General features: G+C 39.9%; 3 protein-coding genes across 3 annotated transcripts; 2 read left to right on the plus strand and 1 right to left on the minus strand.

Moving 5' to 3' along the window:
- Positions 1-3,139: 3,139 nt before the first annotated feature.
- On the plus strand, positions 3,140-14,966 carry slc24a2 (solute carrier family 24 member 2). Its single transcript, XM_041036360.1, has 9 exons — positions 3,140-4,207; positions 11,835-11,870; positions 12,034-12,145; positions 12,454-12,537; positions 12,969-13,048; positions 13,255-13,392; positions 13,706-13,795; positions 14,450-14,616; positions 14,717-14,966. The coding sequence occupies exons 1-9, from the start codon at positions 3,287-3,289 to the stop codon at positions 14,964-14,966; spliced, it is 1,878 nt and encodes a 625-aa protein (XP_040892294.1). The 5' UTR covers positions 3,140-3,286.
- A 4,437-nt stretch (positions 14,967-19,403) lies between these two features.
- On the plus strand, positions 19,404-23,640 carry xpa (xeroderma pigmentosum, complementation group A). Its single transcript, XM_041035246.1, has 5 exons — positions 19,404-19,797; positions 19,918-20,023; positions 20,826-20,991; positions 21,901-22,018; positions 22,124-23,640. The coding sequence occupies exons 1-5, from the start codon at positions 19,515-19,517 to the stop codon at positions 22,276-22,278; spliced, it is 828 nt and encodes a 275-aa protein (XP_040891180.1). The 5' UTR covers positions 19,404-19,514; the 3' UTR covers positions 22,279-23,640.
- Positions 23,641-24,309: 669 nt separating this feature from the next.
- Positions 24,310-26,136, minus strand: LOC121180963 (NAD(P)(+)--arginine ADP-ribosyltransferase 2-like). The gene is made up of 3 exons (XM_041036679.1): positions 26,069-26,136; positions 25,787-25,876; positions 24,310-25,214 (listed from the first exon to the last, which is right to left on the minus strand). The coding sequence occupies exons 2-3, from the start codon at positions 25,847-25,849 to the stop codon at positions 24,375-24,377; spliced, it is 903 nt and encodes a 300-aa protein (XP_040892613.1). The 5' UTR covers positions 25,850-25,876; positions 26,069-26,136; the 3' UTR covers positions 24,310-24,374.
- Between the last annotated feature and the right edge of the window lie 198 nt (positions 26,137-26,334).

A 26,334-nucleotide genomic window follows, 5' to 3' on the forward strand; every position in this document is an offset into this window, starting at 1 on the left:
TTTTTTCTCCTTTATTTAAACAAGTCCAAAGACCACCTGAATATAAAGCCAGAGAAAATCCTGAAACTTCAGTATCGTCTGAACAAAATAGTCAAAAGCAGACTCCTGTTTGACAAAGGTATTCAACCTTTTAAGTGGTCATGGCTGAAACAGACTGACTGTGAGCAATTAAGAGCAGCATTTTGCTTCTTAGGGAAAGTTAGCGGTCCACCCCTTTAAGTATGCTCCTGTTTAATTGGATAAGACCAGTAGGAGGTGTGAAACAATGGTCAGGTCTGGTTGGATTTATTCCCAGCAGGGAATATGTTGTTTATGAAGGAAGTGAAGTGGAATAATGCTTTTTTTAAAACATCATTCTGGTTTCAGGCTGCCAAAATCTCCATCTTTTCAATACATTTTTCCAGTATTCAGTTACTACTCAATAAAAAAAAAAAAAAAATTATTAATTGAATTTATTTTATTTCTAAAATGTCTAATTTCTTTTTCAGAACACTACATTCTCTCTGTGTCTCACACACACAGACATACAGACACTGCACCTGGAGAAGAGGTGGAGGTGTGTTAGGGACACTCTACGTAATGGGTCGCATCATTTGAACTCACCTTCAGGTGGCTATTGGAGTTCTCACGTGGCTATTAAAGTCTTCACGTGTAAAGCCTGACCTGACTTTAAGCGTGTGCTCGTGCGCACACATACTCACACACACACACACACTCATGAACGAACACACCTCAGTTAAAAATTATACATTCATTCCTCTTATTAAAAATTATTTTTAGATATTTTTTACACTTGTATTCTATTACTACTATACTGTTATTCATTTGATTCATTTTGGAAAAATGAGGAGGAGAGCTTCCTAACATAATCTCTGCTATACTGTGATTCTGCAGTTCAAAGTCTCAGGGCCTGTCGATGTGTAGGTCCAGATTAGCATTTGTCAGCAGGCTTCATTATTGTGCGATAAATGAAGGATGCAGGATTGTCTCTCAAGAGCAGATGTTGCTCTCAAAGCCAATTACAGACATGCAGGAGATGAAAGACAGAAGGCGTGGTGACATCCAACAACTCGCTGTTTATGACTAAAATGATTGTTGCAAGGAAAGAACTGGAAAGGAGTGGCAAAATATGCAGAGGAAAAACTCAAAAGAAAACTCTCTCAAAAGTGACATTCATAGTCACCTAAAAAATTACAAAAAATCTCTGCTAAAGTATCAATAAATATAATCTAATATTCCAGACTGAAGATGTGCAAGAGAAAAGCTTGATTTAAAAATGTTTGTGCTTTTGTGCCTCCTCCACTCTGTTTGACACCCTACTTAAAAGTTGGACATTTTAAAAATGCACACAAATTTCATGCAGCAGGTCTTCTGAACCTGGTAGCAATGCCTTCCATTACAGAGCAATTGGGATAATTTTCAAGGGCTTTATGCACAGCACTATGATCTGATGGCAGAACGGGCTTCAACCTGTAAAGCTCTAAGCTTGTTTTGTACGACTCATTTTCTTAGGTGTGTGGATGGGAAGAAATGATACATGACACTGAGGGAAGGTAGGAACCAGAGAGGAGGGGGCACAGAATGGGGGGGAGGAGTCCTTGGTCCTCAGCTTCTGACCTGATGTCTCGGAGCTCCACCTCTGCTGAGGGAGGAAAATCTCACTGAGGATTTACTGCTGGGACCTTCAGACTGAACACTGAGCGCTCGGGACCTTTCTCCTTTGGGAGTCAATTATTTGGAATACTCACTTCAGAGACTCTGGACCTGCCTACCTGCTGGAGTTCTTCCTGCTGAACGGGAAATATCCAAGAGTGGTATGAGAGCAAAAATGATGCTTGTGTGCTTTTTGTGTGTAGCTGTTGTTTGTCTTTGCTCTAATGTGCTTATATAGAGTCCAGAGTGTTTCTTTAGGAGCTGCTGTTATAGCACAGTTGGATTTGAAATTCTAAAATGAATGTTTTTACAACAACTGACACCGAAGTTTGACTGCAGATTAAGACTGTTCAATCTTTAGGACTTGTGCGAATAAGAAGTTTAAGAATTGCAGTTTGTCCCAGTGGAGTTGCTTCACGATTGAATTACTATTATGAAAATGGACGTGGAGTTTGTGGCTCAATTCATTTTGCTGGTGTCAATTTTTGACTTTGTGCAGTGGCATCAGTGTGCAGGGCCTGAGGCTAATCTAAGTATATCTTCTCAGGGATTAAATGGCTTCCTAATGAGCTTTCACTAATGTCCAAGCTTCACTTAAAGGAAAGCTCTCACTGCAGGTCCTCACACAATGTCAAGAAGGCCACAGCACGTTTAACAGAATTGTTGCTATTAATACTGCTACTATCAACTGCTATTAGCTATTAGTACATACTGTAATTGCAGTTGCAAGAAAGTGTTGGATTTCAGATGAAAAACAAGAAAGCAAAAGGTTTAAATATGTTTATGTAATATATTTTGTAAACATGTAGCATAGACACATAGACACTGACTGTAGTTGCAGATAGGTTATTGTTCTAGCGTCAGTTTAGTTGGTTTATGCAGAATATTTTGCCCAGCAATTATCATTCATCTGAGCCTTGAACTTAAAGCCAGCTCTTGAAATTTGTCAGCAGCAGAGTCAAATAATGCAGAACTGCCCCATTCACAGTGTTGCATTATTATAGACATTATGTTACTGGGGTTTTATTATGGATGCATCAACCTATAAGTAATAACTTTTTTGTTATAGCAGGTTGAGGAGAAGCTAATTTGAATTAATTTATACACTGTTGAGTAGTCTATCTAAAACAGTTTCCCAAATCATATTCATCATGATTTGAATGTGAAACCTTCATCTTTGAGGCAACTAGCAGCAGTACTCGTAATGCTGCAGAAATGTAGTGGTGTAAAAAGTAATTTGTCTTTTTATCAACTTAAAACCCCAGAAGATGCATTGAGAACCCCCATCTCTCAATCGCATTAAGAAGCTTAACTTTATGTATGCTCTTCTAATTTTTAGGTTCTGAAGTATAACTATGGTTATTTTTTTGAAATGCTCCCTTGCATTAAAACTGTATTACTTTTTTTTCTCTGTCATCTAGTGAGTAATATGAGGAAGCCTTTGATTGGGCTAGATCCAGGAGTCAGACTGCAGGGCTTCCACTGTGTTTAGACTGGGGAGCAGCATGCAAACAAATCGGTGAACCGCTGCGGCCTATCACACCCCCACCCTCTAAGCCACCAGCACCACCAGCCCAGTTTTGGGGGGGATTCCAGACACTTCCACTCTGCCTGACAACCTGCGCCAAACACCATGGATTTCATGCTACCCATAAGGAGTCGAGACACAATGGCTTCCTCCAGCTCAGCTCCCCTTATGGGCCCTCACAGCAGCTGCGCTAGGCACCACTACCAGGTCATCAAGAGAAAGCTGCGGCCCGGTCGGATTCTAGGCTTCATCATCAGCCTGGTGGTGGTCTGCACAGTCTGCTCATGGAGTGCCTTGTCCTTGGCCACAACGGTGGCCACAGAGCTGGAATCCACCGCCGAGGGCTCAGCAGAGGCAGAAGTGCCCCAAAGAACTCTTCTGCAGTACCACAACCTCTCAGCTGCGCCAGAGGACACACCGGTGGCCATGCGATCATCTGAAATAGAGATGAATCAAGGGGACTACCCAACGGACTACTTCAGCGTGGAGGAGAGACGTGAGGGCTATGTGGTGCTTCATATGTTTGGCATGTTATACATGTTCATAGCCTTAGCCATCGTCTGCGATGAGTTCTTTGTCCCTGCGCTCACTGTCATCACAGAGAAGCTGGAGATCTCTGATGATGTAGCAGGAGCCACCTTCATGGCGGCAGGTGGCTCAGCCCCAGAGCTCTTCACCTCTGTCATAGGAGTCTTCATCTCCCACAGTAATGTGGGTATCGGTACCATCGTGGGCTCTGCCGTATTCAACATCCTGTTTGTGATCGGGATGTGTGCCCTGTTCTCCAAAGAGGTGTTGAACCTCACCTGGTGGCCTCTGTTCAGAGACGTCTCATTCTATATCGTTGGCTTGCTCATGCTTATCTACTTCTTTCTGGATAATCAAATCACACTGGGGGAAAGTATCAGCCTGCTGTTGTGTTACACCTGCTATGTGACGTTCATGAAGTTCAATGCCAAAGTAGAACTTCTCATCAAGAGCATGTTGGGCAGCAACCAGGTGGACAAGCTGGAGAATGCATCAAAGGTGAGTCTGATTCCATCCATCCGCCCATCAATCCATTGGTCCATCCATCCATCCATCCATCCATCCATCCATCCATCCATCCATCCATCTTCCCTTAACCCCTCATCTTTTGAGGTACAGACCCAACTGTTGCCACTTTCTGCTGAACAGCACCCATCTTTCACCCCATCTTGGATGCCAACAGCTGAAACTTACACTCATTCATCCATACATTTACCCCAGTGTTCTCATTCACTGATTGACATCTCCATCCACTTAAGGAGCATCCCCACCAGAAACAACCATCAAGAGGTTTTTAAGTCTATTAGTGGCTTTTTGGTGTACCAGAGAGTAGGAAAAATGAAGTGAAAATATTTAGAAGTTGAAAATATCTGACAAAGATCAAAATATATAAGATGCATTTCCTTTTCTTTCTTTAAGTCAACATTTGTGATTCTTGAAATCGTTGCACCTCTTGATGACTGATCTGAGAAAAAAACATTTGGTTTTCACAGTGTATAAGATCGCAGAGAAAACCGGTCATGGCCACTGACCCTGAGAATAGCTGTGCTCCTGTTCTGGGAATCAGAGAGGGTGTTATATTGAGGCAGAGAGGGTGTTAAAACAGAGCTTACTGAACAGGCAGCACTCTGTCAGGCAGCCAAACCCCCCTGAATCCCCCTCTGGAAGGATATAAAGATTTGTCTTAACCCGTGCAGCTCATACAGAGCCAGACGCAGGGCCAGACTGCAGTGTCTTCATGCTGACTAAGTCAAGGAACAGACCTCATCTTCTACTTTTAGAAACCGAGTCCAGACCAGAGTCCAGCAAGGCTCTCAGAATAGGAATAGCAACAGAGCTGGTTGTTAAAATGTCCTCAATTCAAATGGACTGAAGTACAAAGACATTTTGTGTAAGAATACTTTTGATGTTCTCATTACTTACGAGAGTGTCTAAATTAACACTATGACCTGTTCTTAAATGGTCACATCTATCACATACATCTTCTGACAGTACTGAACATTTTCCAAAGAGCTGTATCAGCTCTGTTGGAGGATAAATATGTTTACAGTTAAAACTGCCCAAACCTAAAATAGCAGGATTCTGTCAAAAGCCATTTATCCATTCATTCATCCATACATTAAAACTTTTCCATATGGTGTATTAAATCTTTAATATGACGTATCTCAGCTCAGTGCTTTTGGTAGACTGCACATTCAAAATGACATTTGAAAAACGTTGCAAAATATTACAAACTTTGCACTCACCTGCCTATTCTGAGATCTTCAAAGATAAAATTAGTGCTTTTCTTTTTCTGTTGTTTCTTTTTTTTTTTTCAATCCCACGCTAGGAGCAAGTCACTTCGAAGTCCATTGTCCATTTCCCATGTTATAATCACACTGGTTACATCGAGATATTTATTTCATTATTACATTGAGACATTGTAATTGCTGGTGAATTCTGATGTTATGTTGCCAATTCTGAAACCCACACATAGTGTAGAGAGAGTTGAGATGGCTGGCATCCTGTGTGATTAAAAATCAGTGGAAAACTAAAAGCAAAGAAAGAAGCAGAGAAATTGGGAAATTAGTCAGAAAGAAAAAACCACGTAGCGTCTCTCCTACCAGCATCAGCATCAGCTCCCTCCTTTAGCTCCCCTGGTTTTGTCATGGCATTGGGTAAAGTGAGAGGGATCCTCTGACTGTGGAAGAAGGCTGTAGTTCTGAGTGTTGTTTGTCCTCTATTCACACTAAAGCTAATTTCAGAACATCTGTGGTTATTCATCCTAACATGGGTCACATACAGATTTCATAGGCATCTGTCTGTTCTTTAGTTAGGCTCTTGCACAGTAAGTGTGAGTCACACTGACAGGATGTTGACCTGAACACACTTAAAATACCAATCACTTCACAATCACTAAACCAATCACTTCATGTCAGCCGGGTATAAGATGATGGGAAAGTGTAATTTTGAGATTAGCTTGGAGCGCTCGTTGTTCTGCCTGGTGAAGGATTTATGAGAGGATGTGCATCTCTGTTTTTTGTTTTTTCATATTTGTCTTTCCGTCTCTTGTATTTTCTGTCTGTGTGTGTGCAGTTGGAGTCAGATCTGTTGCTCTCTGATGTTGTAATCTCATACGGCGCTCAGGTGACTCAAACATCTGTTGACTGATCTTAGAGCAGCTTGCCTGTAGCTTAGACCAGCATCACCCATCACCAGTTCTTCAGGGGCGTATACAGTGCAGTGCTGCTTTTGTTTGTCCAGAAATATTAATCACAGATTATGAACATTTTAATCATCATAGACCTTTAAAGCAAGGTCTTGTTCTCAAAATGTAAACTGTTAAGATACAATAGTGGTTAAAAACACTTAGAATGATACAGATACTTTTAAGGTCGTAATTCAGGCCATTGGAAGGTCTCAGGTTTTAGGCAGCAGATGAGCTAATGATCATCAGCCTCCACTATGGTCATACCTGCTTTAAAGCTCCTCCATTTCACTGCTTAGGAAAATGCAAACAAGAAAAATAGCTTCCCCAGAAGCATGACTTGCTTTTATTTAGAGGTTTTATAGAGTTATGAGTTATTTGCTCCTGCATCGTCACGTCGTCACTTATGTAAGAAGATAAATCTATTATTATTTGCCTCTGCGTCCCTTCTCTTTTCCATTTATTCCTAATTATTGATCGGTAAGAGCAGATTTAGTACTTTTTGGTTTCTTTCATCATCTTCAGGCAGATGAATGCTGTATTTAAGATTTTTTTTATGTCATTGTAGTCCGGCCGCTGTGAGCACAAGAACAATCCAAAACTGTCTGATCCACATTTATAATTGTCATGTTCTTTGTATTTCTCCTAAACCTGTGAGCTCATCCATTTCCTGATCAACCTCTGTTGGAATCAGTGTTGTTGCAGAAGCTCAGTTTGACATTTGTGCCCTTCTGGGAATCAGCTGTTCTTCAGGCTTGCCTTGCCTCAACCCAAGAACAGCTTTTCTCTTTCTGTCGTACGGCACTTGATGTCCAACTGTCTTGCCCTCATGTGTCGGTCGCAGCTAAATAATCCCCCGGGGTTAATGCTCTCCAATCGCATTTAAGCCTCTAATAATAGTCAGATGCTCCTTGGGGGGAGCAGGAATCAGCAAGTCACTGAGAGAAAAGACTGAATGTGCCTTTGTCAGCCTGCAGTCATGCTCATAACGCATTGTGGGTTTTTTTTTAATTTTAGTGCATAATTTAGGATGTTTCCTGTGGTTTTGTGTTTCATATATGTTGCATACAGCATCTATGTACAAGGGGAGAGAGAGGCGATTTGCTGGTTTGCTTGCTGATGGCACTAAAGACGCCAATCCTTTCTGATCCCCTTATTAACTGCTTACCTGCAGTGACGACAGCAAACATACAGCCCAGCACACTGTAACTCTGCTTCTGTGCAGAGCAATAACAAAATGTTCAAGTTCTTCTGGACATAATAAATTTCTGTCCTGCATGAATCACAGTGCAGAACAGAAGAAGACATCAGTATCTGTTTGGAAAAGGAAGATTTATTTGGCTTATTTGTTTGCTCAGTAGAATTCTGGGGATTTTAAATATTCATGATCTGGAGTGCAGATTCACATTGGTTTTTGATGTGTTTATTCCATATTTAATGGGTGGTGACATTTTTCTTCATACAGCGGATTCTGTTCTGGGGTCAGCACTGGCAACCTCAGTTTGCCTCAGTTCCACAACAGGACTGATTTTTTATTTTCATATCATCATTGTGATCTTTCAAAATCTGCTCTCCTAAAATGTGACAGTAACTGTGAGGGAAGCAGCAAAAATCCAGGAATCCACAGACTCTATAGTGCTGACTGCAGTGGAACTTGTCGAGGAAATTTGACTTATAATACATTAAAAAGGTAGTAGGGATTTGCTGACAAATGAGTGTGAAAGAGAAACGTTTGATAGGGTGGTGACCTGTGAAAGTTACTGCAGGACTTCACACACAGGCTTGAAAATAACCAGTCTAAAAGTGGTGATCTCTGCCGATTAATCCTGGCTAAGCCCCACAGCTCGGACAGTCAGGTGTACACTGAGGGAGAGAGAGAGAGAGAGAGAGAGAGAGAGAGAGAGAGAGAGAGAGAGAGAGAGAGAGAGAGAGAGAGAGAGAGAGGACAAGAGGGTGGGAAAGGAGACATGGATGTGTTTGAATTTTGAAAAGTTGGTCTGATTGTGCCTCACTGGTTTAATTATCAGTGATGACAATTATGATGAAGGGAACATTTGGTGTAAATCTGCTGGCCCCAGGTCAGCTCTTTACATCTTGGCATTCGTCCAGTGTCTGTATCTCCTTGTCTGGACCAGGGATGAGACAACTGACCTGGAACAGCAGCTCAGTCCAAAGTGAACAAATCGTTTAGTGAGGCTTTCTTCCTTCTCTGCACAGATCATCTTCAAATCTCAAAAAGCTCTTTATCATAATATTAATGAGTCATGACCTGTTTGTAATAATTCATTTAACTTCTCAAGGTTGATGCTTTCTACTAATTCTAAAATTATGAATACACAATACACAATATTAATATATTCTTTATTATTATTGTTATTGTTATTGTTATTATTAAGTTAGAAAAAGAACTGCCTTACACATGTACAAGAGTATCTTGTTTCAATGAAGAGAGGTGTACATTATAAGGCAAAGAGGTTCAGCTCCGTTTATTAATTCTCTACAAAATCAGGAAAATGCATCAAACATTGAACTCAGAAAATAACAAGGTATGAACAACAGCATGTGGTTTCATAGTACATGTGTTATTATATCTATATAAAATAGACCTAACCTAACGTTCTCAACAAGGTAACTTACAGTAATGTTACTCTGGATGATCTTATTCTGTGACAGTTCTCATTATGTTTCTGCTTGAATCTGTTGTTGCAACCTGCTGGAATTACTGACTGAAAAGGTTTGGCTTTGGAAGACATTCACCAGTTTTAGAGGAGCAAAATAGGCTCATAGATACACTGTCAGGTGTCCACTGCTTCTTTTTCCTCCTTCCTTTAACATGTCGCTGTTATTTTTCTTAATAATAATTTATTGTATAGTGTATATAAAACAGTACAGCTCTGGAGAAAAAAAAAATCAGCTTTGTTTGCAGATCACACAGTTCTGAAAGTGTATCCTGCTCAGTTTGATGAGTCTGTGTAGGTGAATCTTAATCAGGTGAATGTAAACTTGCAGCTGAATGAAAATCATGAACATCACCTAATGTGCAGTCAGGGGGTCTTCATGCAGCTGAAACTATAAATACCTACATTGAGAAATCTGGACTGGACAAACACGTAACAGGTCTATAGGAGTGACAGCCCTTTAAACCCTAAAAGAAAACCCTTTCTTTAGCTTTGCTTCAGCTTCCATAACAGTGGTAGGTGTCTTGTCAGATGCAAGCTAAAGGGATTATCTGCTCAAGCTCTGAGGCCTCCATCATGAAAATGTGTCAACAACAAAACCCCACCCACCTCTCTGCTTGGTGTTTGTAGATGTCTGTTTGCTTTTTAGGTTTTCTAGCTGTATGTATAGGATATCTGTAGCTTGTAATATGAATTAGAAAGTGTATAAAAAGAAAAGCAATAGTTACCTCAGCTGTGTGATGTGTTTGTGTGAGCTAACACCGTGTTAGGTTTGGCACTATTTAAGGAAAAAGACAAGACAGACCAGCAAAATTTACAACTTCTGTCCTCATTCATCATTTTTATCAATTAAATACAGGGCTGTTTATAGGCTCTCTTTTAAACTATTCTGTCCGTTTAAAGTCTCAGAAAACTCACACAGCGTTTGGCAGCTTGAAACTGTTATGACTGCACAAGTGACTGAGAGAAATAGTGAGAGAGTTTAACTTGGAAATCCAGCTCAGTAAATGCCCATACAAACCTGTCTTGAGAGATATATTGGGAGGAACAGGGACAACTATATACAGAAGACTGACTGTTTTTCTAATTTGTGATCTACTTTGAAATGTAGTTCCACATAATTTCAAAACTTTAGTCCTGATAAAACCTCTGATCATTAGTTTAATCAAAGGTAGATTTCTGAAATTACCGTCATTTTTACTTCATTTAGTAAATACCTCGAGTCTGTTTATTAAAACGCCTGCCAGTCATTTTGAGATTAACGTGATGTTTCAAACTTGTGTTATGATTTTTGATGGTGGGTTACGTTTCTACTTTTTGTACACACTGTGATCTGCAATCGGTTGTAGCTTTAATCTACATCCTCGGCTCTTTGTTTTATTCTTTCTTTCATTTTTGGAGCAAACCTCTCTGTACACTCAGGAAACACAGGTCTAGGGTGTGATAGAGCTACTGCCCTCTGTGATCATTTGTTTGGTAAAATATAACTGTAACTGTAACAAATTCTGCGAATCTCCTCAGTCAATTCATGAAAACAATTTTGGTCTTAAATTTGGATTACATAACACAATATCTACCTACGAAACCTGATGCTCCCATCTGTTTTCTTGAACATCTCAAAATCCCTGATTCCCACACTAAACCATCCCCACTGCTGACATCACCACCTCTGTTTTGTTTTTGTTTGTTTTTTTCACAAACCAGCACCACAGTCTCTGTCTGTCTCTGCCGGTGGACTGTGTGTGTTTGTGTGTGTTTCTCAATGTGGTGACACCACTGTGCTGTATATGTCCTCTGAAGAAATGGCTGAGGTTGAGATTAGTGTGAGTCCTCCTCTGTGTATGTGTGTGTGTGTGTGTGTGTTGTGCATGTAGGATCCTAGTCTTCATGTTGGAACAGGACCCAAAACCTCGGGCTCTGGTTTGCTCCCTCCAGCAGCAGTGAAGAGGAGGAGTAAAAAAGGAGGAGACAGTGATGTCTCAGGGTGCATAAACAGTGAGCTGTGCAACTGACGTAGATTAGTCTAATTTCCTGAGAAGAGGGAGGCAAATTTTGGATCAGGTCGCAGAGGTGTTTTCCACATATTTTTCACATATTTCTTTGCCATATTGTGGATTGAACGAGGCTCATGTTCATCTTTCATATCTGTCCCTACCGCTCTGTGCTGTCATCACACTTACAGGGTAGAAGAATCATATCCTTGATCTAAAAAAAGTAAGATAAGAGGTTTATCTCTGCAGTCTTGCATCCTTTTCCATTTTACCTTTTTTTTTTTCCTTTGTTTTCTACCTACTTATGTGCTCAGACATTTGGTTTTAGTGGGTGGGGCTGATTCATTAAAATGTAAATCATTACTTTAGGTGTTTGTGTGTTTTCACTGCGTGATTTTACATTTTCAAATCTGTTATGAGCACCTCTGGGTCTGTAGGAGTTTCACTCAGCTATATTGTAGCTGTGTCATCTGATTATTTCACTTATCCCCTCCTCACCCTGCCATTGTGGTGATGCAATCCAATCCAAAAGCAATACAAACTGAAAAACTGGTGTCAAATAAGAGTGTTGTGTCACAAATATGGAACATCGTAAGAAATGAATTGCATTTATTGCAGGCCTAATGTATTAGATTGCATATAGCACATTTGTGTTACTGTGTCCACACCCTGCATATATAGAGGACTGTATGCATGTATATGTATATATATAAGAAAACTTACACTGTATATACATTGTGTTTTTTTTTTCTCTGTGTTTTTCCCTAAAGGTAAATGCACCAGGAGATGATGAGAACAAGCTGACGGTAAATTTGTTATGTGTGTGTGTGTGTAAACTTATCATGAAATCTCTGATACTGGTCATGTTATAAGAAAGCAGTTTATGTGTCTGGCGTAAAAATAACGTTATGCTGAATATATGAGAGTCAGTCAATATTTATTTATTTATTCATTTATTTATTTTCACAGGCAAAGCCCAGGCTGCAGAGAGAAGGCAGCTGTGCATCTCTGCACAACTCACTGATGAGAAACAGCATTTTCCAGCTCATGATACACACACTGGACCCTCTCAGTGATGAAGGTAGGGTTAAAAAAAAAAAAAACACAGAGACAACACACTCAAATGCGACAAGATCTCTAAAACAAGGTGTAATATCAAAAGCACAAGCTTTGAAACACAAGTGAACAGGCTACATACGTGTTATGTAATCATTACATTCCTCCACATAGAATTAGGCTGTGTGACAGCAAGACAGTCCAGTTTGCTCTGTCTGTTCTGTCTCAGTGTCAGTTATCTCTGTCCTATGGTTGTGTCTCCTGCAAGTAGTCCTACCACAGTAAATGTTCAGCTGCTGGACCGCTTAAAATGTCTCCTTTTCTCTGTTTTAGGACAATTTAAAGAGAAGGCATCAATCCTTCACAAAATGGCCAAGCAGAAGTGTAAAGATGAAGCAGTCAGTGCCAACGGCGTAGGTGAGCGACAGTGATGACTTGTGCATGAACACACATTTGTGATATCTATAAGAAAGCGTGCGACCATGTGGGAGTTAGAAGGAGGTGTTTCTGTAAAGTGAGATACTATTTTATCATCAAATGATATATTTTTATCGTTCATTTACTTATTTATTCATATGTTTAATCTGTTTTTTTAGAGGCATAAAAGATTTTCCATATGATGTTACACTTGTAAGAATGAGCTGGGAAGATTAACATGGATATTTTGTTTCTCCACATATGAATCCTCTCCCAGACACTAGCTTAAAGAAATGCAAATGCAAAGTTTCATCTTTTCCCTCTGTGTCGTTTGACCACCATTTTTATTTCCAATTAACACACTTCTCATGAAAGTGTCCCTTAAACCATTTTTGTCTTTTTCTCTCTTTGTTTTCTTTCCTTTCCTGAAGCTGATAAAAACATTCCCAACAGTACAAATGTCGCAGTGGAAGTCACGCCACCCATGAACGGTGTTGCAGGAGGAGACGGGGTATGGTTCACATTCAAGGCTTTTTAAAAACCATTTTATTTTTATAGAGCCTCAAACAAGTGCACATAAATCCTTAAAAAACCTATTAAAAATGTATCACCTGACTTCAACGTACAAAAGCCTCAGCAATACATAGCTTTACCATTGCTGATAATATGTTGATGCATTCAATATATGTCCAGTATAATTCATGAACTCTTCCTCAGGATGGTGATGAAGAGGAGGATGAAGACCAGCCTCTGAGCTTGGCCTGGCCTGACACCGCCAGGAAAAGGATCACCTACCTACTCATCCTGCCCATTGTATTTCCACTGTGGGCTACACTGCCCGACGTCAGGCGAGAGGTGACAGCACACACAAACACACACAAACTTTTTCTCATCAGATATCTTGACAATATTATAAGTTCACATAGTTCACTGAGGAGTTTGTGTTTCTCAGCTTGTTAATTGAAAACACAGGCGTGTTGTCCTGCTGTTTTTAAAATCATTACTGATGTAAACAAAATGAGAAAACTTATATTCAGTGTTTCTCTTGTTTAGTTTCTATGTTGCACGACCTCCATAATCATTTTGGGTGTAACACAATGATTTTGTTTTGCACTTTCTTGACATTTGGATTTGAGTATTTTGTCTTGTTTTTTGTCTTTATTTTCAGAGCTCAGTAAAGTTCTTCCCCATCACTTTCATTGGCTCCATCTGTTGGATTGCTTTCTTCTCCTACCTGATGGTCTGGTGGGCTCACCAGGTACAAAACACACACACCCACACACACACACACACACACACACACAGACACACACACACACACACACTCATACAACACAATTCCAAAGAGGAAACCTGTAAGATCTGTACTTCAAGATTTATATTTCTTATAATCTCTGATTGTTTGTCACATGCACCAATTCTGCTGTCTGGTTTGTTCTATTTTATTCTATTTCTGACGCCTCTCTTATCAGAGTGCAGCAGTCAAGGTGCTGAATGTGTGACCACGGTAGCTAATCCCGACTAATCTGCCTTGATCCACAGTCAGATCAACCTGTAATGCTCTATTTTAACAGTGCAAATGCAAAGACAGTCCTGAAGCAGGAGGTCATGCGTGCAAGGTCACAGAAGAAGCACACCGGCTTTTATCTGGAAATATTTAGTCTTGTCATGTCATTTTTATTTTGCCTCCATCGTGTGCACTCACTCACTGACTCTGTTGTAAAGGGATGGTTGGTGTTTAAACCTTTCAGCCCATGATAGCAAAGTGATGCCTAAGCACACATAAATCCCAAACAAAACCAGAAATAAAGCAAAAATGATTGCTCTGAGCACCGTGGAAAACTTTTCTGCCTTTATGACGTTTCAAAATTGTGCAGCTGCAACATGAAGCGCCATGTTTACTCCCTTTCAGGTTGGAGAAACTTTCTGGATCACAGAAGAGATCATGGGTCTGACCATATTAGCAGCTGGCACTTCAATCCCCGACCTGATCACCAGTGTGATTGTAGCACGAAAAGGCCTCGGTGACATGGCCGTGTCCAGCTCTGTGGGCTCCAACATCTTTGATATCACTGTGGGGTGAGTCCAGCAAAAGACAGTCAAAACATTTACTCTAAGAGCTGTGTGCTAAGGACAGAGATAAATAACTCTTCTTTGCTGTGCTTTCTCCTCCTCCCAGTTTGCCGTTCCCCTGGCTCCTCTACAACATCATCAACGACTTCAAGGCCGTCGAGGTGAGCAGCAATGGCTTGTTCTGCGCCATCGTCCTCCTCTTCCTCATGCTCCTCTTCGTCATCATGTCCATTGCAGCTTGCAAGTGGAGAATGAGCAAGTTGCTGGGCTTTCTTATGTTCCTGCTCTACTTCGTGTTCCTCATCATCAGTGTCATGCTGGAGGACAAAGTCATAAGCTGTCCCGTCACCATCTGAGAGAGAGCGACTCCCACTGCTTCTCAGAAAGCTGAACTTAAACATAAATGTGCTCATGTGCACATAGGATCGCAAAAAAAAACAAACATGCTCACACAGACACAAAGTCTTGTCTGTTTCACACATACACACAGTAGAAGACTTGCACAGACACACACACACACACTCAGTGTCAAGCTGTACCTGCACACTCAAATGAAGCAAACACACAAAACATACACAGGTCATTACAGGTACAAACTGGTGCATCACAGCCTTCCAGCAGTGGCAGACAAGCCGGTCCTTCATTAATGGACTTATGCCGCCTGTTGGGGGGAGACTTCTCTCACTTTGTACCATGTGACTACACTCTGTGGCTGCCATTGGTTAAAACCTGCTGAAAGCAACCGATGGAGCCACTGATTTTAATCGCAGACCATCATTTTATTTTTTTCTTTCAACCAAAGGACTGTGTGGCAGCATAAGAAGTACCTCCTCTACTCATGCAAGCAGCCATGTTAAGCATACAGACTGAGACTGAGGGCTCAAAGAGACTTTATGTTTTGTTTGCGGAGCTCCGGAGAGATCCCGTATGTCTTGGGGGAAAACTGGAGAAAACACATAAGTGTGAAAGCTGCTTAATTGATGTTTAGATTTTAACCATGTCGACTCCACCACCTGTACGGCGCTGCAATGATCTGAATGTGTTTTCAAATGCAGTGCATTGCATGTCAGGTCATATTTGGCAGAAATTGTTTCTTTATTTCTAATTCATGAATATCTATAATAGGACACATTAAATGCTAAATAGTTACAATAGAGTGTGCACTGCTAGCATGGACCAGGGTTAAACTGGCTACGGTTTTATCACGCTCGGTATTTCTGCTTATATCAGTATATCCCAACTATCTTATTTGGGTTTTCATATAATAAGCCTGTGAGAGTGACTTTTTCTGGTCTGTCTTTTTTTTTTTTCTGTCTGCCTTTACATGCACCACTTTAGAGAAAGAGAGATTACTTCATTGTCCTGACTAAAACTGGATGATTTTGGTGCATAGTGATAAAGAGGTCAGCATCACATTTTAAGAAAAAATCCCAGCCTGTAGATGATACAGCTGGGACAGCAAGTGGTGGACTAAAGATTAGTGTTTTTTTTTTTTTGTTTGTTTGTTTGTTTTTTGAATTATGTATTTACAAAAAGGAGTGTTCAATATCAAAAGGTATCACCAGGTTCCTGTAACACTTTGATGTGAAGCAACTCGTACTGTATAACATCTATATGTGAGTATATATATATATGTATATATATATATATATATATGAAAGCATATGATAGCAATATTTCTCATTTCTTGTTTTTCCTGGTTTTCCACTGCTGTAGGCCTTTTGTACTGTATCAGATCAAAAAAGCCTAATGAGGGGCCATCATCGCTACCTTCACATACTACTTTCATGTGTTCAGTGTGTGACATACAGTGGGAAATCTCAGACTAAAGTTGTTATTACAAGCACCACGTAGGCCCGTATTTTACTTCTGAAATAACGCACCGCTGAAGAGATTCAGTTTGTGACATTTACGCATTTTGGCTCAATCTTTTTTCCATTAGAGTTACAGATGTGAGCCATTGCTCAGCTCGTGAAACAACACTGAGCAAAAGCATCACTATGGTCCTGCTGTAGTTTAAAAGTATCAATAAGCATATCCATTCAAATGTTACATAAATTTTCAAAAAGTAAAAAAAAAAAAAAACTGTGTGTGTGTGTTTCCATGATGCAAATATTCCAAAGAAGTTGCAGAAAGATTAAACAATTAAAGAATACCACAATAAAGAAGTCTCTGTGACTCAAAAAAAAATCCATTACTGTTTTGCTTTTTTTTTTTATTTGGGGGAAATTTCAGTGATTTTTTTTTCTTTTTCTTTTTTTTTTTTTTTTTTAAAAGTGGTGCTTCCATTTAACAGGCGGGGTGAAGCGTACTTATGAAGCAGAAACAGTTGTGACCCAACAAATGTCCACCTTGTCTACATCAGCTGCACCACCTGTTGCAAGCTGATCTGCCTGGCTGCCCTCATACAAGCTACAACACGCAGACCGTCCTGAAACATTTATTTCACCATCTTCAAATATCTCAAACAGCCCAAATAGTTCACTACCTTTCAGGGCTCCTAAAATACCTGTTAGAAATGTTAAGAAGAACATCATCAGCCTCTGCAGACAAAGATCACATTTTTAAAAAGTTCAAGTTCTGGTTGCAGTTTTAAAGGAAATGTTGGTGAATAATTGTATAAATGTATCTTTCATTTTCCTTATGTTGCCTGCTTTATATGTCAAATACATGAAGTGGAACCAAATGACGGTGATAAATAATTTTCCCAGTCATGTTCAACGTGCTCCATCAGACTTGGAGAAATGCTCAGTAAAGGTCCTGTAGACTCTTTGAGTAACATCCTCCTCTGATTTTATTCTTACAGTAGTGCAGGAGTTGGGAATTGTTTAAAATGTCAAATTGGTCATGTGCAACCCCGAAACAACAAAAGAGCCAAATGAATTTGAAAGCTGGCGACCTGCTAAAATCTTCTTTCAGAAGTTTTATAATCTATATGCTAACTTTGGAAGGGAAATCTTAGCGTGCAGAATGAGAAAACTTGTTTTTTCTCAAGTATAAATTTGCATTAAATTTGTATTTTCTTTTTAATGTAGACATTTTTCTGTTTTAGAAAACTGGTCTAACTGTCCGTCCTCCATAAATAAATCAGTTCCCTTATTCCAAAGGCTTAAAAATCTCCTTTTGTGTCACTAGGTCAACCCACCTTTTTCTTTTTTTTTAAATTTTCATAAAATGCTATTTTTTTTGTCCAAATGAATATGAAAAAAGATTGTCCACATAATTGACCCCCAACTATTCCTAATCTCCTGTTATTAAAAATGTGTTTTTTTTTTTGTATGTGCATAAAAGATTTATAAACTGTAATGCAAAACTGTACATAAGCTCCTGTATGTAATGATAGTCAGCGCATAATCTCAGAATCCAGCTTCATATTTAGCCTCACTGACTCAGTATCATTTGTATATCTTTCTTGCTTTGATGGATCATCTGAATGTGAGACGTGTGTATGAATGGATGCAATTAGAAATATCTACAAGAATCAATCCTCAACCAGTTTGAAATATAATAAACAGTAACATGCTTTTGTATTTCCCTTGGACGTTATGCAAGAATGGAATCATATTCATGTACTACTTGAATCATGTATCATACTGTAAAAACATATATATCATTCAACTGTGTATAAAGTGTTATATGATCAAATAAATGAAATCAAATTTTCACTGCTGGCCTTTTGAGTTGATGGTCAGATTTAGACCTAGTGTGTCTGACAGACTGGATGAAATTAATTAAACTACAGAATATTTTGTGAATGATGATCAAGGCTTGTGCCACAGGTTTTTGGAATTCATGCAGCTGCTCTACGGCTAAGACAGTTGCACTGTAGACATCATTTGTTAACTGGCAAGGTCATGTTCGATTTTAAATCTGATGAACCACTTAAAAAGTAAGTTCACGTCACCTGTCAAGCTTCCTCACCACAGCGGTAAGATCTGCAGTGTCATCTATCAGGATGTGATCTGCTTTACTTTGACACAAGCCTCTTACGGCAGTATGCGTGGCTCTCTTCCATGATCGGCATGATGCAACAGGGATTCGGTGGACACCTGAGGGCAACCAGTGAAGGACACACTCACCTGCCTGTATTCTTCCTGCGTTTCTCTTCACTGCCAACTGAGGACACCCACTCAGTATACGGTAAATGTCTGTCAACCATCAAGCTGGAGACAGTGTCACACAAACCCTTCTATCACTTCATCATTTTTTATTTTTTTTGTCAGTTGATTTCTCATTTCCAAATGTCAGAGCTGCGGAGAAGTTTTCTGATATCTAGTGTTACACATGATATGATAGCAGAAGAACTGAAAACCTGATAGGAGGGATGCTACTAGAACTCAAAGAAAATCCTTCAGAGACTAACCACTCAGACAGCATTCAGGGAAGTGGTTTGTTGCAGGGGGGCTGGCATGTAATCATGGATTATGGCAGTGGTTCCCAAACTTTCTCTGCTGGGCCCCCCCTTTGGTACATAAGAAAATTTATTTATTGATTAATTCATTCAGTCTTTTCGCGCCCCCCCTGCTATGGCACTGCGCCCCCCAGTTTGGGAACCACTGGATTATGGTAAGTATGATCAGGAAAGACAACAAAGTAAAAAGAAGAGTCTGAATCTAAACAATAATGAACTGATCATGTGGCATATGCAACAAACATTCCTTGGATGTTACTGACCAGAGAACCAACGTAGGATTTAGTCTCTGTTTCACTGTTCGTGGCCGCTGGGGGGCGGTAATGCACCTAAAGGTTCAAAATTAAAAAAAGAAGAAAGAGAAGCAGCCGGAAGCAGCTGTCACTTCTGTAACAACAGTCCATCGTTGTGCTCCGTGTGGAGGACAGTAACCACCGGTCTCCGCAGTCATTTAGTTCATTTCCATGCTGTGATCGCTATTTGAGGGAACATCATGGATCCCTCAGAGACAGAAGGGTCGGACGCTGCCGGTCCCGAACCAAAACAGAGTCCTAAACCCGAACTCTCTGCGGCGATGCGAGCCAAAATCGAGCGGAACCGGCAGCGCGCGTTGATGCTGAGGCAAGCCCGACTAGCGAGCCGCCCTTTGTCCGCGGTGGAGGGCGCAACCTCGGCCAAAGTCTCCAAGACCATCGACTCCGGCGCTGGCTTCTTCATCGAGGAGGAGGAGGACGAAGAGGAAGAGCAGAGGGTCAGGAAGGTGGTGCACCAGCCAGGTGTGTGTGTGTGTGTGTTTCGTGACTCGTGCGTGTGCACACATATGGTATTTGTATGTTTTGAATCACCTCACTGAATGTGTGTGTGTGTGTGTGTGTGTGTGTGTGTTTTGTTTCCAGCTCCAGTCATTGAGCCAGACTACCTGATGTGCGATGACTGTCAAAAACCCTTTATGGACTCATACCTCAGCAACAGCTTTGACCTGTCTGTGTGTGACAAGTGCAGGTACACACACACACACACACACACACACATACACACACATAACTGCAGATGTTTGGTTGACAGTGAGCATGTAATCAAAATATAATAGGTTTTCATGAAACTGTTGGAAAAGCATAACATGTCTATAGTATTTATTAGAGTTGTGAATTTTTCTAATTCAATTTTCCTTTAATTTTCCTTATTTATTTATGTTTATTTTTCTCTTTATGTGTCAGTGAGATGCCTTTTATAATTGTTTTTCTTTCTCATCAGTACAATCCTTTGTCTGCGCATTACTGGATTATATTTTTATTCTTTTGATTACATGTAGTGACACTTTCCTTGAGGAAAAGTTAAATGAGGGAGATGAATTAATAAAATTAACAGAATATCTGAAATATCAGAATAAAAATGGCATTAAGTAGTATTTTATGAAATTGTTTGATATCGTTATTGTTATTATGCTGGACTCTACATACATATACTCTCTATACATTTAGCTGTGTATTTTGAAGTGTAACTAGTCTGATGGTGCAGCACCACTGTTCCAAGAAAGTTCAATCTTTGCTGGATTAACACACCATCTGGTTGTCATCACAGATGGATTACAAACTTTTAATCTTCTGGTCATTCAGGTTTAAATTTGACTTTATGGAGTGTTAAAATTTTCAAAACTCATAGTGCCATTTTCTGTTTTCCCATCCTTTGTCCTTGAATCTTTCTGTTGTTGTTTTGTTTTTTGTTTTTTTTGGGTTTTTTTTCATAATTATATGAATGAAATACAGCCAGATAGACTTAACAGGTTAAGCATCTTTCTCCGCAGAGACAATGAGGAGAAGCACAAGTTGATCTCCAGAACTGAGGCCAAGCAGCACTACCTGCTGAAGGACTGTGACCTGGACAAGCGAGAGCCTCCGCTCAGGTTTATACTGAAGAAAAACCCCCACAACCCACGCTGGGGAGATATGAAGCTCTACCTCAAACTACAGGTGCTGTCCTGTGCTGTGTGTGTGTGTGTGTGTGTTTCTGTGTGTGTGGTGATGGGTGTCGTCTGACTGAAGCCTAAAGAATCAAGGTGTTCATTATAATATTAAATGTAATGCAGTAATCAATTAAAACTTCTCCAGTCCATGCTAACTTATATCACATTATGTTAAATCCCAAATTGCAAAACAGTTATACAGGTTTTGTAAAGTAACACTTCACTGCAAGTATGGGATTTAAAAACTACTGACCAACTCATTTTGGGGCAAATATTTTGTAATTTGACGTTACTGTCTCTGTTATTGTCTTTTCTGTGTCTTATCCTTCTTTGTCCTTCTTGTCTTAGTAGTTGGTGGCCAGGTGTGTTATTGGCTGCCAAGACAACATCCACCCAAAGCAATCTGGTGTCTAATTTTCCAGATTCTGAAAATCATGTCAAGAACCATTTCAATTAAGAATGAAAAATAAGCTTTTACTTCAGTGTAGCTTTAAATTTGTCCCTTTAAGGTCAGTGGATGTGTGGGAATTGCAGATAATATTTAAAAACCATGGAAAGTGTAACTGATAGATCAGTTACTCACTCGTCATGAAATGAATCGACATTTGTTGGTTCCAGTTTCTTTTGAAGTGAGGATTTGCTGCTTTGTGGAAAATTAGCCATCTTTCAATTTTGAGGTGTTGCTTGGACAAAACAAGACATTTGAACATGTAGTCTTAGGCTCTGGAAAATTTAACAGTTTTATAACATTTTATCTAAACTAAATAATTAATAAATCATTTAGTTGTTGGTTGAATCGCTAAACCAAAGCAACAGTCATTTAGGTTCAAAGGCCAAATAACTCTTCCTTGTTCAACAATGATGTACGTATGTGTGTATTTGTGTGTGTGTGTATGTGTGTGTGTTTACACCACAGGTGGAGAAGAGATGTATGGAGGTGTGGGGTTCAGAGGAGGCTCTGGAGGAGGCCAGGGAGACGAGGGAAGAGAACAGAGAGGTGCAGAAACAAAAACGCTTCAACAAGAAAGTCAAAGGTCAGTTTCCTGTTTGAGACAAAAAAAAACAACTCTCAAATGACAAACCAGTTACACTGTGGGTTGTTTCAAAATCATCGTTTGTCATTTGTGTGTGTGTGTCAGAGCTGCGCAGGGCAGTGAGGAGCAGCATGTGGACCAAAGACACCAGCGTTCACCAACATCAGTATGGACCAGAGGAGGTGGTGGATCCAGAGGAGGACCTCTACAAAAAAACCTGCACCACCTGCGGACATGAACTCACCTATGAGAAGATGTAGACACACACACACACGTTGACAGTCTATGAGGAGATGATATTTGGTGCTTCTGTGGGGATCCACTTCTCTCACAATCCATCTCTCCCTCCAGTAATATTCCTTTTTTAAAATGTATTCTTTTCTTGCTCATTGATAAAACACATCCTGGTCACATTCAAGGTGCCAAATCGCTGTCCTGTGTGAAGCACGCACACTTTTCTAGGTCAATAGTAATTTCTATTTTAAACGGCTGTTACTCATCTCAGCTGAAACGTTGACTCAGAATTGCTGTAGATATTTTTAGCAATAACTTCGCTTTCTTGCCTTTCTAGTCCACTGCCTGTTGCCACACTTCCTGTCAGGAATTTCCTTTCACATTGGGCAAATTAAGGAAAGGACAATACTGAAATCTTAAAATTCTGTCTTGCGTAAAACAGTGAATTGTGGGGCCTACTTTATATATGTATGATTGAAACAGATATTAGCAACAAGAACAAAAGTCTGCTGCCTTATAGAAAAATGTGAATTTCGAGAAGGTGCTCTGTTTTTAGTTTTTATTTCACGTTTTTGGGCACAGGTCTGTGGCTGTATCCATATGTCCTCACAGATTTTGGCTACACGTACTGTGATGTGTTCACTGTCACACATCATTGTGTTAAGACTGAATGCTAAAAGTTCACTTCTCATCACCGTCTGTGGCCTTATTCACCTTAACTGTATTTGGTTATGAGGCATATAACTGTGGCTTAATATGCCATTGTTATTAGGGACCTCTGCTTAGCTCAGTTTTCTCTCGTGCTCTCTATTACGTCAGCTTCCAAATTATAATCAAAGTCATTCAGCTATTGTCTGTTATTGGACAAAGATGTAGTGGTGCATGGACCTTCGTCTGGTCTGGAGTTGCTGGGTTCAGACGTGATATCAGACTATTTAAGAAGGTTTCTGTGAACAAATGTTTGATACTATTTGGTATCAGCTGTAAAGACACGTTGTCATTGTCCAGATATTCACCTGGTGTTGATGATAAAAGAAAGGTGCTGTGGATTTGCTCAAGAGTTACTTTTGATCATTTCTTAAAAGACTAAAATGAGATTAAAAAGAAACATGTTTATATATTGTATGTATATATATTTGTAAAATGAATTTTTGTGTTATGTAAAAATTCTGTTGCTTTAAACTAGTGGAAACAAACTTTGGGGTTAGTTTTTTGGTATAGTCAGTCTATAACAGCTTGAGAATTAACTTTCTATCTCAACTTTTATGCCAACATGAATGAGAAGTCCTTAAAGTGCTCAGCTACAATTTGATGATAGATCATGTGATAATATCAAATATGATGAGATGGTTTGTGCTGTCTTAAAAAGGTTAAAAATAAAAATTTAAAGTTCATGAGTTAAAGTGTTAAAAAGTATTTTAAAAAGTGTAAAAGATATATTTTCCTTTAGTTCATGGAAATTGTATCAGAGTGAGTGTTCTGTACTTTTCTTGGTTTTGGAAACAGCGACAGAGTGAGCGCTCTTTCCCGTAATATTCTAAGTCGCATCTTTGCCGCTCCGCTCTGCTACGTTACTACAGTCAACAAGTTGAGTCAGTAACGTGGAGACCTGCTCATAAAGTTGGTTAATGTGGTTGCACACGCTTCAGCCTGGGAACACTACAGTCTGTAAGTATTGTGTGTGTGTGTGTGTGTGTGTGTGTGTGTAGTTTTCTAAGTGGTATGTTTATTGTGTTGTTAGCATTTTATGTTAGCAGCTACCGCACGAACTAGCTAACTTGCGTGTTATTTGGGAGTTTGTTTGCTAGCCCCATTATATTTTGCGTAGTTATTGTGCAGATACTGATTTGTGTTGTTTTTTCTGTTGTATTTCGGTTTTACGTGAATGACAGTGTGTGTTTGTGACTAAAGTAAAAGCAAGAAAAGTCACCAGACGTTATCTGGAGGTCTAGCCTCGTAAGGGTACGCGCGGTGAGGTCAGTGCATCGTTATATCATCTGCTGTTTCCAAGTCAAGAATGAATTTCAATCTCAAAATAATTGTTTTAATAAATTCAAAGCCGTGAATCATAACAAAACTGATGCATCAAAATGATATATAATAACTGAAGACCTAGCACCTTTTAAAGGTCCTGAGCCTGGCAGTTGAGGCTGCTGTAAACCCCTGCAGTCTCCAGCTTGTAGAAGACATCACAGTGTAAATCATTCTCTCCTGACGTGTCCACGGAGACAATGTTGAACATCTCGAAAGGAGGAATCAGTACTTCATCCTCGTCTGAGTCAAACTCTGAATAGAACTTGAGGTAGGCACCGAAACATGTGTGGATCTCGAAGCAGGTCCTTCGTCCAAACTGACGCAGGTCCTTGTTGAAGGAGCTGGAGGCGAAGGAGCCAAAGCGGATGGTTTGTCCAGCTTCCCCGCTGAAGAGCAGTTTGCTCCTGCGGTAGGTGGTGTAGCAGCTCCTTTGGTTGAGTTTCAGGAGCCGGATGGCATCAGACAGCAGGAAGTGGAGGGCGTGGAATTCGAACGAGGTCTTGTAGGAGGCCTTCCCCTTGCGGACTGCTCGGTTCAAGTCATCATAGGCCCCCGCTGTGTAGGCACACAGGGCCCTGAAGTGATTCCAGGACAGAGGGTCGTAGATGTCCTTGTTCTTCATAGCTCTAATAGCACAAAGTTTAGTATATGTGTCGTGCAGACCTTCCCTGGTGCTCCTTGGCAGGTACTGACGTTTCACCTTGATAAGCATCTTCTGGGAGCAGCCGTAATACATGTCATCAACAGAGTCCAGAGACAAGCTCAGAGGGATTCTGATGAGCCTGGACAGACCTGAGGAGACCTTCAGTGAGGCATTAGTGACAGCATGGGTGGAGGTATTCTGAACTTTTACAGGAGCTTTGGAAGCTAACGTTGGGTCCACTGTAGCCGTTGTAGCCTCCAGTGGAGATGATGTCCCAACAACCGCCTGCAGAAAAACAAGATGTACAATTTAGAGACATAACTCAGCAAGTGAAATTTGACTTTCTAATACACTCAGCACTAACAAAACCGGTCACGTTAGTTTGGTTTTAATGGTTTTAATGATAGAACTTTGTATATTAAATATTATGTGTTATTATAATATATGTTTTTTCTGGGAAATTGTGTTTTTGTGTTTATATTCCATGGTGAGAAGGTAACACTTAAAGTTTTGAGTCTTATTTCAGTACTTTTTGTACCAAACATCTTGATTTATTCTAGGCAAACAATTATAATAACCACATCATTTGTTTTTCTGGCTCAAGAAGATATCTTGACTTTTTGTCACTATGGCTCAAGTAGTGAGTTGTGCTCCTGCTTTAAAGTAACCTGACTTTGATGTGTAGATCTGTGTATTTAGTGAGTGCTCCCTTTACAACAAATCTTCATGTTACAACATAAAAATTATTACAATTATTAATATTATGTCAGTATGAATAATTTTTTTACAAGCTGGGGGAATATACTAACATCAGGGAACAGTGTTGAATATGTTACTGTATGGATCTGTAATCTTACCGTCTCTGCATCCAGAGGTCTCATCCTCACACAGAAGCAGCAGAGGACAATTAACATCAACATGCTATCCTTCAACACGAATGACAATGCCTAAAAGAAAGTATACAAATCACAGGACATTCTTTAAGTGGATAGTAATGACTTACGGTCAGATTATTAAGCAGCAGCAACTTTTCTATAATAAAATCTGAATAAAAACCCCACTTAATTTCACTCCCCGCAAAAGAAAAATGAGAAGAGAGAGTAAATAGATTAAATGTATTTTATTCTATTTGATCTTACCAGATAATGGTGCAGCAGGTGCTGTAGCTCTCAGAGCCGGTGAGGTGTTTGGTCTAGATGATGCCAGTTGTCTTCTCTTATATCAGAACTGACATGGGTGTGTATAGGAGAGGGGTGGAGTACTTCCCAAGGATTTCCCCAGGGTTTTTGCCAGCAACAGTTTTTTTTGTCGGTTTCAACAGCTCCAAAAGATGGAAGTTGCAAGGTTAAAGGAGTGAAAGTTGCAGACAATTTATCAGAAGTCCATCTTACAAAAGAAATAGTCC

The sequence above is a fragment of the Toxotes jaculatrix genome, chromosome 4, assembly GCF_017976425.1.
Source record: "Toxotes jaculatrix isolate fToxJac2 chromosome 4, fToxJac2.pri, whole genome shotgun sequence".
NCBI lineage: Eukaryota > Metazoa > Chordata > Actinopteri > Toxotidae > Toxotes > Toxotes jaculatrix.

Excerpts from the sequence above, each read along its gene's own strand:
- slc24a2 (XM_041036360.1), top strand. The coding sequence starts at position 3,287 with ATGGATTTCATGCTACCCATAAGGAGTCGAGACACAATGGCTTCCTCC. Across the intron at positions 12,538-12,968 it reads AGTCAGTGCCAACGGCGTAG|CTGATAAAAACATTCCCAAC; the intron begins GTGAGCGACAGT and ends CCTTTCCTGAAG. Across the intron at positions 14,617-14,716 it reads ATCTTTGATATCACTGTGGG|TTTGCCGTTCCCCTGGCTCC; the intron begins GTGAGTCCAGCA and ends TCCTCCTCCCAG.
- xpa (XM_041035246.1), top strand. The coding sequence starts at position 19,515 with ATGGATCCCTCAGAGACAGAAGGGTCGGACGCTGCCGGTCCCGAACCA. Across the intron at positions 19,798-19,917 it reads GAAGGTGGTGCACCAGCCAG|CTCCAGTCATTGAGCCAGAC; the intron begins GTGTGTGTGTGT and ends TTTTGTTTCCAG. Across the intron at positions 22,019-22,123 it reads CTTCAACAAGAAAGTCAAAG|AGCTGCGCAGGGCAGTGAGG; the intron begins GTCAGTTTCCTG and ends TGTGTGTGTCAG.
- LOC121180963 (XM_041036679.1), bottom strand. The coding sequence starts at position 25,849 with ATGTTGATGTTAATTGTCCTCTGCTGCTTCTGTGTGAGGATGAGACCT. Across the intron at positions 25,215-25,786 it reads GACCTCTGGATGCAGAGACG|GCGGTTGTTGGGACATCATC; the intron begins GTAAGATTACAG and ends GTTTTTCTGCAG.